Source organism: Rhamphochromis sp. 'chilingali' (assembly GCF_963969265.1).
Source record: "Rhamphochromis sp. 'chilingali' genome assembly, chromosome: 16".
Lineage (NCBI taxonomy): Eukaryota > Metazoa > Chordata > Actinopteri > Cichliformes > Cichlidae > Rhamphochromis > Rhamphochromis sp. 'chilingali'.
Window position 1 is genome coordinate 25,857,609 of NC_137943.1, and position 13,122 is coordinate 25,870,730.

The 13,122-nt window shown below is 38.0% G+C and overlaps 1 protein-coding gene across 1 annotated transcript; it reads right to left on the minus strand.

Annotated features, from left to right (window-relative positions):
- Nucleotides 1–2,074: 2,074 nt before the first annotated feature.
- Nucleotides 2,075–12,880, minus strand: rab31 (RAB31, member RAS oncogene family). The gene is made up of 7 exons (XM_080906671.1): nt 12,699–12,880; nt 10,370–10,449; nt 9,153–9,234; nt 7,030–7,101; nt 6,609–6,715; nt 4,931–5,040; nt 2,075–4,063 (listed from the first exon to the last, which is right to left on the minus strand). The coding sequence occupies exons 1-7, from the start codon at nt 12,732–12,734 to the stop codon at nt 3,966–3,968; spliced, it is 585 nt and encodes a 194-aa protein (XP_080762797.1). The 5' UTR covers nt 12,735–12,880; the 3' UTR covers nt 2,075–3,965.
- Nucleotides 12,881–13,122: the final 242 nt, after the last annotated feature.

Sequence of the window (13,122 nt, forward strand, 5' to 3'; positions counted from 1 at the left end):
AAAGAGGAGAGCAGAAATGATGACATTCTAGGCTCGCTTTTCACCTTTGATGTACTCTTAGCAGGAAGACTTTGGTTTGGTGATGTGTTAGAGATAATTTAGTGGTTGAAGCTACTGTGGACTGACCAGATCTGCCATCAGCTCAGAGTGCTGGATATCACCGCAAACCTGAGACAAAGTCATACAGAACAGGTGTGTAAAACTGTGATGTGTCAGTGAAATAACACTGACTCATGCAGGACTCTGATAAAAACTCAGCTTGTGGGCTAACAGACTAAAATCAAAGAATGCTTCTCTTTTTCTCTTTTGTTAAAAACGTTGAACATCCAGTGAGACACAGAGTAAAGTGACTTTCCGAGATTGTTTCTTCTTCTACAGATTCAGATAAATGATGTCATTTTGAGCCAGAAAGAACATTTCCATCATAAAGTAGAAGACTTTTATATTCTTTATTTATTTATCTGGTAAAAAGTCTCATTGACTTTAAAATGTCTTTTTCAAAAGAGATCTGGCCAAGACCAGAAGCTCCAGTTTTCTCTGCTTCTGTTTGCAGCAGAGCAAAAAGGACAGAGAGCAAGGGACGAGAGAAGACACGAGACAAAGACATGAACGGGACCAAATACTAACCAAGACAACCTAAACAACAAATACTGAATAAATTCAAGAGCGTAAGCCCTTGAATTCTGATTTAATAAAGTAAATCAGAATACTTTATTAATCCTGAAGGATTAATAAAGTATGAAGAAGACTGGACTCCAAGCTGCTCCTGCTGATCACTGCTATGTTGGACCTGAAGATGTGGCCTGTGATGGCTGCACTGGAAGAAAAATGAAAGCCTTCAAGTCCTGTTTAGTCTGTCTGGCATCTTACTGTGAGAAACACCTTCAGACTCATTATGATTCACCTACATTCAAGAAACACAAGCTGGTGGAGCCCTCCAAGAAGCTCCAGGAGAACATCTGCTCTCGTCATGATGAGGTGATGAAGATGTTCTGCCGTACTGATCAGCAGAGTATCTGTTATCAGTAAGCTGTACTGAATAGGACGCAGTCTACATGTGATTTGAGGTGTTTAAAGCAGTTCAGAGTGTCACGCTTGTGCATGTTCAGAAATAATGATCATTTCTTGCTGTTAAAGATAAAAGGTTGTTCTATAGTGATATCGGGTTTTTTAGGTGAAAGCCAGACATTTGTTCTTCCATAATATACCTTCCCTACCAGTATCATGTTCAGTCATTTCCATAGGACTCCAGTATAAGGTGGTTTAAATGAGGCTGCATAGAGTGTTTTCACAATGTCAAGATGTTAATGTCATGATACAACCCTCTTTTAGTGACTGCATCTTTCTCACTCATTTACCTATTATCAAAACTTAATAGAGATCTTGAGAAAAGAGGCTTGTTCGGTTCTAAAAATGAAAGGTATGGGTCATTACCAACACCTTAAGGGTGGTTAAAAGTGAAAGTACTGCGAGACCTCATTGGTGTCATAAGCCACTGTTCAAAGACGATCCACATCAGTGGACAGATGGCCTGTTTTACTCCTCTTTCAAACCGTTTGTCTTCTCAGTCTAAAGTTTGAACTCTGGCATCCTTCAAAGAGTGGCCTTTATCCTTTAGATGCAGATGTGTAGCTCAGTCTTGTCCTGTCAAGGTGGCTCTTCTACGCTGTGCCATGCATTTATGGAATAGCTGTTTGTTTTCTCCAGTGAGAACACTATGATACTTAGCATGTGTTTGGGAGTTTTGTCTTTGGCATGAACCAGCTTTTGTCAAGTGTGTCGCTGGGTCTGAAGTGTTCTGGGATGTCAAGCTTGTTGGCTAAAATTCTCCAGTTTCTTTGACAGCAAGCGGGATTCACCCCCTTTTACTTTTACAGCTGAAGAAGACTCTTGGATGATTGATAGATCAAATATCATCAGTTCAGTTGCCTCTTTGTTTTCAAGCTCTCTAGACTACTGGATGACTGAGAAACTGTACAGACATCAGCTTAGTTTGTAATCCTTTGACGGTGTTTGAGATCTTTGATGACACTTCAGTATTTCATTATTGGAAAGAGTAAAATTTGAAGAGAAATTGAATCTTTACTTCTTTATTACATTGATTAATATACAGATGTTAATCTGGTCTATAGAGTAAACAGAGAAGCATGACTGCAGCATACAGTATGAGTGTGACTGTAAAGGAATGGCAGTGTTATGTATATATTTGGTCAGACATGAGTAATTAATTCTAACAGTATGCACATTTTAGCCATGTCATACATTTTGTTTAGAAAAACATACAAAAGGCACTTGTGTCGCCATCTCAACACACAAAAGGGGGTCCAAACAATGCGCACTGAGAAATCCAGTCTACATTGTATGAAGGTTGTTTTCAATCATAACTCTTCCAGCTGATATAACTTTGTTTATATCTGGTACTAAGAAGCTCTTAAGTTCATTTCAGTTTTCATCTTAAGCCAATTACTGAGTGGTGCATTTTAGTGGAAGATTGTAGTCCCATGCCGCACATTTGCTCCAAATTAACCTCTGAGCTAAAAAACTGCGTCATATACCTAAAGGTATGCACCGTATGTTTTTCAGATAAGCAAGGCCACACAGACTAGAAGATTTCTGAATGAAGGCTGGTATATTTTCCCATATATAGGGCGGTAAATATCATTATATTTATGGCATTACAAAGTCAACATTTGATTCTATTATCCCATCATACCTGTTGATAAAAACTGTACACGTTATAATGTAAATAAGTAACTCAAGTACAAATGTAAACTACAAATGTAAGCTATGACAATGCAAAACTAATTGGTCAGTATTGTAATTAATTTTCATGTTCCTTCAAATAATTTCTCCTGTATGCTGAAGTTAAGGAGAACTGCAATAGTTAACATTTTTACTATTAAAGCAACTCCCAGCTGATACTGTGTAAATATGCAAAGTGCTGCATGATGAACGGTTTAAACGGTTAGGGCTGCGCTCCCACAGTTCTTTTAGAGTTTGGTTAGTATATGCAATATAACAGCTGCACACATGTTTAAAGTCAAATAGATGCAGTTCTTGTCTCTTATCAACAATACAAAAGTGACCCCTTTTACAGGTAAAATGCATGAAAAAACAAAAACACGACTGGCAGCTGTATACAGTCGTTCCCTGCAATGAAATCTCAATACACTTCAGCACGTAGAAAACATCTTTAACAAATCACTATGTAAACAGTTCTAGCATTGGTCACAGTGTTTCAGCCGGGAGTGTCATGCTGTAATTGTGATTCAAGCTGTTCCCACTGCAGCACTACAGTTAAAATCTTTCTAAAGCAAATGTGCGTGAAAAACACGTGAGGAATGTAAACCTGTCGCATTTGAGCTACAGAGATAAATGCTCGTCTGAGTTTGTTCTTAACGACCTCTTACTTAAATGTGGCACATGTGCACAAATGCTTCATGGGTGGAGGAGTTAGACTTGCTAAAAATTGATATTAAGAATTTCAATGTGTTTAAGAGCCACAGTGCTATAATAGTCTACAGAGAAGGAGAGTGATGAAAACAACTATTAAATTCCTGTCTTTAGAAAACACGTCAGCTCCGCTTGTTTTTAATTTGTGCTCAATTTTAAAGTCAGAGTATAAAATGAGTTGAAATTTAGAATGAGCTTCTGTATGTATCACACCACACAGTAGTTCAGCCAGAACACCACCTGAGGGGGACAAACTGAAGGCTTTCTGCTTCATGACTTCAGCAGATCTGAAACTGCTAGGAATAAATTAAATAAACATGCATGTTAAAACTGGTGGATTGACGCATATAATACTGCTGGCAGGTTTTTCTGTTTCATGTTGCAATCAACCACACGTGCAGGCCAACTTCAGTCTGCTCACTGTGCTGTCACTAGGGTAAGACGCCGTGTGGATTGCTGTGCTGGTGGGTCCTTAGTGCGGAAGGAAGTAATCTTATCAGCCGCTGCTGGTACTAGCAGCACCTCCTGGTGGATGGAGCAGGCTGTCGTGTGAGTTTAAAGGAATCATTGCTGTCCACCTCAGAATTTTCCAGGGGTGGAATTTGTTTACCTAAAAATACAGACATTTAAAGAGATTCCACATCAGATTTAGTCATCTTAAGCATACAAAGAGTTTTATAAATTTAGCTGAGTTGTATTTGGCATTGCTTCACTACTACTAAAATTAAGGCAGAGCAGTTTTTTTGATGACCACATGAAAGAAAGGAGTTTGCTTAGCTTAGGATACACAGCGTTGAACCAAAACATCCCAGCATCAATTAGCCGGAATAAAAATAAAACTTTCACTGTGTTATATTTGATTTAAAATGTATCCCCCACATTATGGCAGAACCTTAATGCAATTAAAACAGAAAATGTGCATTACAAACTGCATGTTTCATATCATCATTTGGAGTCATGCTGTGTTGCAGGCTCCAGGGTAATGTAGAGTCCAGGTTTATTTGGAACTGAATAATTAAAGTCAGAGATTTTTTTCTGCTTCCATTCTGAGCACAAACAAAAGATACATTAAAAAAAAACTGTCTCTTGTCACATTTATCCACTTTGTTAACTGATCATCCACTTCAGGGTCTATTCTAGCTGTCATACTGCAAGTTGCCAGGTACATCCTAGACAGGACACCCTCAATCACAGGGCCTGTAGCCAATCTAGATTCGTTGACCTAACAAATCCGTTTTTGGACTATGAGAGGAAGCTGGAGTTCACTAGGGTATTAACATAGACTAGTGTTTAACATGACCAACAGTTACTTTCACTGAAATGCAGACAAGAGAGAAGATTTTAGAGCTGATCCGCTCTAAAAGTGTAGTTATTTTTCTGGGGAGGTGCAGCAGGCTGCTTAGGCCACTCTAAATCAAGCACAAGACAGGACACACTAGTACTTCTGATGGAGAAAACAAAAAGCCACAAAACCTACTGATTTTCTGAAAGAGCTCCTCAACATTGACAGCATTTCGGGCACTCGTCTCAATGAAAATAGCCGCAATTGATTCAGCAAACTCCTTAGCTTCCTTCATAGGAACTTCCCTGTAAAAAAGATGAACAGTTCAGATGGAAAATCTGCATTTTAATTAGTCACTTTCACCAGTTGAGTTTCTAACTGGATGTAGACATGTTTTTTTTTTTCAGGCCTGACACTTCTTCTCACCTCTGATTGTGCAGTTTCCTCCATTTTTTTTAAGGACAAACTGCACACCGTGCCAAAATATATCGGGGTTTCAGCTTATAACACTTTGGGAATCAGTTTGTTGGGGTAGAAATGCCATTTTATGCCTGTCAAATTGTGTTATCTTTGCAATCTCTCATGAATTCAACTAAAAATGTTAACAAAAGATGTATATTTGTGACAGGCTGCCAGTAACAAAATGTCTACAGATACAACTGAAAATTGTTTATTTGCTAAGTTGTCTGTAATGTGAAGGCAACACTTAAAAAAGGACTTTTTAAACTTGACTGTTTCATAGGTCAGTGGCTCAACAAAGTCAGTCCACTGAAAATAGTCAGGTACAAGAACGTACAAAATGTACAGAAATAAAGTGGCGACTCCACACCTTTGCACAGTATTGTGTGACTTTACTGCACATATATTGTTGAAGGAAGGGATACAATAAAAGAAGACTTATAATTGGGACCAGAGTGAATAATAACACAACTTCTTCATCACTAAACATAAAGAGAAAGGTCATGTTGCTGCTTTGGAACAAATAAGACCTTTGAAGTGATGCCACAGACCTCCAATAACAGGGGTGTCAAAATTATTTTAGTTCATAGGCCACATATATATTTTAGTTTGGTCTCAAGTCTGTCAGGCAATAAAACAAAAATAGAAGTACTTTCTGAAAACGACCACAATTAACGAGCTATTCATTGACAGAACATGTGACGAAGAGCCTCAGAGATCAGTCTGCTGTCAGTACAAAGAACCCCAGTGGTTGTAAATTCAAGAAATGCACAAGTCCTTGGCTTAACCACCTTACTTCAGTGTGGTATGACAGGACGTGGCTAGACGATGATTCAGATCTCTGCCCGGATTAAGTTAACAGTTGTCCTGTTTCACTCTTAAAGACTTGCAACACAATACTTTGTACTTCTTCTCTGCAGTTTGCTCACTGTGAAAATCCCTCAACTTTGGACCCCTTTTGAGGTAAATTATTTCCATTTTCACATTTGTTTGTTAACTCAGTCTAACAGTGTCTTTAGAAACTTTTTTTAAACATATTTGCAACAAAAGAGATGAAAAATTGCAGCTTCAAAGAGACAAATTCAACAAACTCTGTTCCAGATGGACCCAGTACATTAAAGAGCTGAGAAGCGATTTTATTTAAGTGACTCTCCTTACCTAGGTAAGCAACTATAAGGTGGACATCACACCAAGATTGGATCAACTGCCTCCAGTTAGAGAAATACAACTGGGAACTATTACTTACATCTTCCTACAGTTTTGAGAAATTGAAATTCTGTTGGATATGTTGACCAACAATGTATATGGCTATCTGATCTTTGTCCCCATGTATGTTGTAAAGTTCCTTCTGTACAAGATCACCAATAAAAACTACAAATATAAAAAAAAAGAGAGATGAAAAAAAGAAGCCCACCTGATGTCTCCTAAATCATTCTTATTCCCTGCTATAGCTACTACAATGTCTTCTGGACCGTGTTCCTTCAGCTCCTTCACCCATTTCTTCAGCGTCTGGAACGAATCCTGGACAACAAGAAGAAATTGGGGTCAATCCTGGGATAGATCGTTTATGAGAATATGCCCAGCAGTTTTTTTCCGTCTCCTGTCATATATTCATTGCTTTTTTTTTCCCAGACGAGTTTCCATTAACAAACCAGGAAAGAATGACATTTGTAGGTCATGAAACACAGCATCTCACAGTGATGGAAAAGTAGCAAAAATTCTTCACTTACAAATGTTCAGGACAGCTGTTACTGATGTTTTTCATTTTTTCCAGGGAGCTAACAGCCCTGACACTTTAACCAGTTTAGCAATAGTAAACTTGCTGTTACACTTACCAGTTTAGTAATGTCATAGACAATGACAGCAGCAGCCGATCCTCTGTAGTACATAGGAGCTAACGAGTGAAACTAAAAAAAGACGACACATTTATATTAGTTAGCATGATTGATTTCATTTTTTGGTATATCACACATAAATATGATCCAAAGTGCTCAGTCTATGATTAATAAGGGGGAAAAAAAGCTTATAAAAGCCTGGCAGAGTACTATGCCCATACATTCTTACATGATGAGTTTATGGAAACAGTTACTTCCTCAAGTCCCCAGGCCTTTCTAACTTTTAGCAGTTACCTTCACTTTGACTTGACAAACTGTGGTAGCTTGTAAAGAAATGCTGAATGTAAAAATCACCTCACTAAATGTTAGCCTACTGCAGATAAACGATGAGTGAACGCATCGGCTAATAATGTACCAACACGTGCCAAACTTTGAGATCATTTATAAACAGTGAATCCAAAAACGAATGTCAATTTAAGAATAAATATCACACTCAGGTTATATTCTTTTACATTTCCTATACCAATGTATGGCATCTGTATCAAAATTATTTCTATTTTGTACTGAAGTTACTGTTGGTTTCTCTTATCAGTTAAAACCGGCACCATTCCCTTAAGCTTGCGCAGCTTTTCTTCTCCTCTGCACAGACACATTGCTCAGCAACTATCATCAGTACAACTATATATCCACTGCCAATGAGAAGAGAAGATACAATTCATCTCAAAGTTGCAGCAGTTTAGTTAACTCAACAATCATAAAAAAAAAAAGTCAATCGGTAGAATGGTAAATGGCCTGTATTTGTATAGAGCACTTTACACATCCAGTCATCCACCCATTCAAACACTGGTGATTTCAAGCTACATTGTAGCCACAGCCACCCTGGGGCGCACTGACAGAGGCGAGGATGCCGGACACTGGCGCCACCGGGCCCTCTGACCACCACCAGTAGGCAACGGGTGAAGTGTCTTGCGCAAGGACACAACGACCGAGACTGTCCAAGCCGGGGCTCGAACCAGCAACCTTCCGATTACAAGGCAAACGCCCAACTCTTGAGCCACGATCGCTCGTATGTATTTTAATAAAGTAGACAATGTGTGGCCAATTAAATAAGAAATCAAATGAGTGCATCATTTCCGTTTTAAAAAATTCATTACATTTATGGCTTGCAGAAGTTTATTTTATAAAACCCTTTTCAGTTTAAAAACATTATCAGTGCCTTCAAATAACATATTCCAGTGGTTCTCAAACTGTGGTCATCAATCAGATATCCCACCTGCTGTGAATGTTTTAATGCAGTACCTTTGTTATTATTATCACTTGTCACATCCTGTTTATGACAGTTAAAATAAATAACATTCATATAAGAAATAAAATTGTCTCATGTAAACTATATGGTGTTAAATAGGCGTATACTATTGTACTTTAATGTTGGTCATAAGGGTGGTATTCTAAGAGCCATATATTTTATGAGGTGGTACTCGTTTTGAAAAGTTTGAGAAACACTGACATGTTCAATTATATTTGGTATCTAAAACCCCAAAAATGTCAGGTAAGGGAAGCGTGTGTTTAAACAAGCAGATGGTGTTTGAATGATAATAAATGTAGAAAAAAATATTATGGCATGTTTTTGAAATTATATTAATTACTCAGACGTCACAGGTTTAATCAGCAAGCTCACAGTCATGATGATAACACTACACTACAGTGACATCAATATTTCAAGAGTGTCCACAGTTGTATTGTTCACAGATGTTTACAATCAGCACCACTGATCACACAAGATCAGTCGGTCAAATGTAATAATAGAACGCTCACAGCAGAAGTCCCAGCATACTTTTTTCACACATAAGCAGGAAATGCTCGTGTTAGTTTTTTCCATGCAGTAAGCAGGTTTGGCAAGCTTCAGCTATAACCCACCTCCCCCTCTTAGCCATCAAATTAATCACCGTGATGTCTCATGACCTTTGAACTCTTGTGTCAAGCATCCTGTTTCATAACCTATAAATATCTACCTATCACGAGTACCAGCTTTCTGATGCAAAGTTTAATGGAAAATCAACATCACATGTGTTAACTTAAAGCTAACAGCGAGTCCATGCGGAGTTTCTGTTGCGTACACTTACCCGTTCCTGCCCAGCTGTATCCCAGATTAGAAATTTGTGTAGCTCATTTCCACATGGCACTGTCTTGGTCAGGAATGACGCTCTGTGGATGATTTAAAGCATTTCACAACAGCTATTTTTTAGGTCACTCTTTAAAAACAAAGGGAAAAAAAATCTGTGCATGTCAGCAGGAAAGTAAGAACACTGAAAACAAGTATGTTTGGGACAGCATGTTTGTTGCTATAGAGGCATGTAAAACCTCCTTTATTTCAGTGTTTATTGCACCAAGTACTAAGAAAACTATAATTTTTAAACAATTCTACAATCTTTTTGCCTTAAAGTGTTACTCCAAAGTGAGGGTTTTTTAAAAAAAAAAAAAAATCAGATGCAATGACATAGTAAAATCAAGGTTTTTTCACAGGCTTACAGAAGTTGGAAGGTGGATTTGCAATTATTCATTTGAACCCATTTTCCCATAAGTTACATTTTTTACACTGTTTTCAACCACTACTCGTACCCTATTTGTGCATTAAAGCTTGCAAACACTTAACTAAAATTTGTACTTCAAAAATGTAATTAAATCACATATTTGTAATAAAATGAAAACACCTTATGAGAATTATTGGAGTTGTGGAGCTGAAGCAGGATGACTCCCGCGTGGGTTTGTCTTTATTTCAGTTGCTAAAGTTTGTTTAGAATAAGCTATGTGTTACCTGCTGAGGTTTCCCTTACAGGAAGGAGACCTTTTGGCTGAGCTGTACATGTTCTACATTGTCTCAGAGGTTATGACTATCACCAATCCGCCCAATTTTACTGTGGACTAAAGAAATATTAAATAGTAATAAAAGTCTGTTAAGTTTTAACAGTCTGACAATAGTGTCTTATGCAATTCCTTATATGTATATATAAGTATTCAGTTAAGATAAAAGACCCAAATGAAATAAGGTACATTCATTTTTATCTCTTGAGTAATCAGTTCTTCTATAATTAGGTTTAACTTCTGTAGCTTATAGACAGTTCATAGGATTATCAATCTACCCATTAGTACAAATGATGTGGATTGAGATCACTAAAAAACACAAGCTTAACTTGAGCTTGAGCATAGTTTCATTCAGCCAAATTACTGATTAACTGGCTGAATCTCCCTGTACATTTCTGTACATCTTTACTTCAGCTTTGTGTCCAAACACGATTGATTAGTTTCCTGCTGCTTAAGCCTTCTGCTGATTAACACTCACCCTATGGTTGGACTTATGTTGTGATCGAAATGATCCTGGACAAATCGGCAAACAATGCTGGATTTCCCAACTCCAGTGTCCTGCAAACATCAATCAGTCACAGGACATGCACACAAAGAGTGAGCGGTCACTATTGAACCTACTGGATTATACAACCATAGCAAATACAAGAGTATGCAACAGCAGTATTTAAGTCATTAAAATGATAACGTGAAATTATCCAGTAACACACGGTGTATGACTCTGTGTAACACGTACTTTCACTTTAGATTTCTTAAATATATTTTGATGGTAAAACTTTTGTACTATAATCACTTTTACTTATTAAGGGTTTTCACAATGAATACTTCACCTGCATTCTTACTAAGGGCCAGCAGGGGGCAACTCTTGTGGTTGCAAAAGGTTCCAGCTGTAATCAGCATCTTCCATGCTAACTCCAGGTGAGCACAACAATCTGCTAGCCACCAAAGCAATCACAAAGAGGCTTTTGTGCACAGCGTCCTCTTTGCGACTGATTTCACCTACTGTAGCAACAGCCAAGCAACCTCTGGGAACTATTCACCAACCACTCTGGGAATACACATTTTCCCTTGCAAACAGTGGCTATATCATGTCCATCATCATCCGAGATAATACCGGTATACATTTTTTTACTGATATCACAGACTCACTTCCTACTTACAGACTCCATTTAGTAAGTTGACTTTTCAGAATATACTAATTGCCCAACACAATCACAAGGTGTTAGCCAAATGAGCATGTGGTTCACAGAGAGAGCCACCTCTTATTAGTGTTGTGCAATACTGCAGATTTTAAGTAAATACAAGGCCAGTATCGCTGTTACCAATACCGATACTTCTAACTTATAACATCAACTTATGTAGAGAAGAGTGGTGTGTCATGACTTATGAGATGAATCACCATCAATTTGCAAATTCTGAATACATTTTATTGACCACAGTAATTGGATAACACAATAAAACACACCTTTCAGCTTTTTGTGTATCTTGAAACTGTGTTTTTTGGAGACCTGGAACGTAATGCCCTTTTGCCCCACTAGCACCTACTGGGCTCAGCATGGCTCAACTCAATTCGGTTTTTAGGTGGTACTCAGTTGTAATTGAAAACAACTGAAAATGAGTAGAGTTGAGTCAAATTGGTACTATTGGAAAAAAGGCGCAAGTGTGCCTGTCTCAAAAAGACTTCTGTTGTTTAAATGGGTTATAGGGTAAAAATAAAATAGACATTAAAGTCTGTTTTATCCTTTCCCCAAAAAGTCATTTAATACAGTTCAATGGACTACATACTGAATTTAGATCATAGAAACTAAGTATCAATTCTATCGCACTAGTATCGATACCAAAACCAGTGCTGGTATCATTACTACCGATATCTGGATAGACCCCCCCTCTCAATTGTTACCTCTGATTCCAAAAGACCGACATGTCAACAGTAATAATGCTCAACTCATTGTATCTACATTAATCTTTGAGTCTGTCTATAATTTAAACTCTCATGCAGTCCCACTTTTCATGTAACACATCTGATGAAGAAAATAGGACCCCCCACCCACCCACTTCCTAGTCTCCTAATGTGGCACCCCATTTTTTTAATCGTATAAACACCCCTGTACGGTTTTATGTGACTTTAAATGTGCATAAAATCTGCTCCTCCCGCTTGTTATAAGCATGCAGAGGTGTAACAAAAGATGGGTTAAGGTCAGCGTATGGTTGGGCTGACTCAAAAAAATATTTTAGTGAGGATGTCAGGGCCCTGAGGAGGTATGCGAGGGCCTAAAAACCTTATGAGGCTCTGAAAAGTTCCCAGCTCCCGACTTCAACATCATCGATAAAGCGACAGTTTGCGGTCCAAAGCGCTCTCGCCGTCCCTGTCACCGTTTATAAAGACAGACTGACGTGTTTCGCTAACGCAGCAAGAAATCTAACGGCTCGCTGGCTCCGATGATGACGTAATGGCTGATAAACTGTCAGAGCCGTTATAAAGTAAAGATTTATACTACACAGCAGAGCTTAATCTGTTAAGAACTACAAAATACATGCGAGAGGACATACTCAAAATGACTGCCGACCGATGAGGCTGGTTTTAAGCCAACTACTAGCTACTAATATTAGTTAAATTCCCAACTTATTTCACGAAGACGACAAAGAGTTCTTTTAAATAAAATACCGGAACTGACAAAGTACCGACTCTACCATTAAGTTGTAAACGAGCAGCTGTTAACATCAACATGTTGTCGGCTTTTTCAGTTTCGCAGCAGACTAAAGGAATTTGCCCCCAAAACGGATCAACAAAAACATCAACCACTTACCCCTAAAAGGCAAACCTTGAGCTCCCTTATAGCCATGGTAAGTTTTGGAAAGTTTTTAAATCATCATTTGTCAGTGTACACTCAATGTATTTCTTTCTTCATGCTTGAAACTCTATTATTTTCCCCTCTTCTTGGATAAAATAGAAACCCAGCCCCTGATACAGACAGACATCTCCACTAAGCGGCTGACAAGGCGCATAAAATAAATTTTACAACATCCGGCAGTGACTTTCAAAATAAAGGTATCTTACAGCCGTTTTGGCACAAATAATGCGAAAAGGCTCCAACAAACAACTTCGTTTGCAATTTTATCTCTGCCTGTCAGTTACATGTTTATATTTTGAAATAAGAGATGAAAGATTTTAGACCTATTTTACCCTAAAAAAACAGTGTTCTTTAGTTAAGAATAGATAAAAGTGCATAC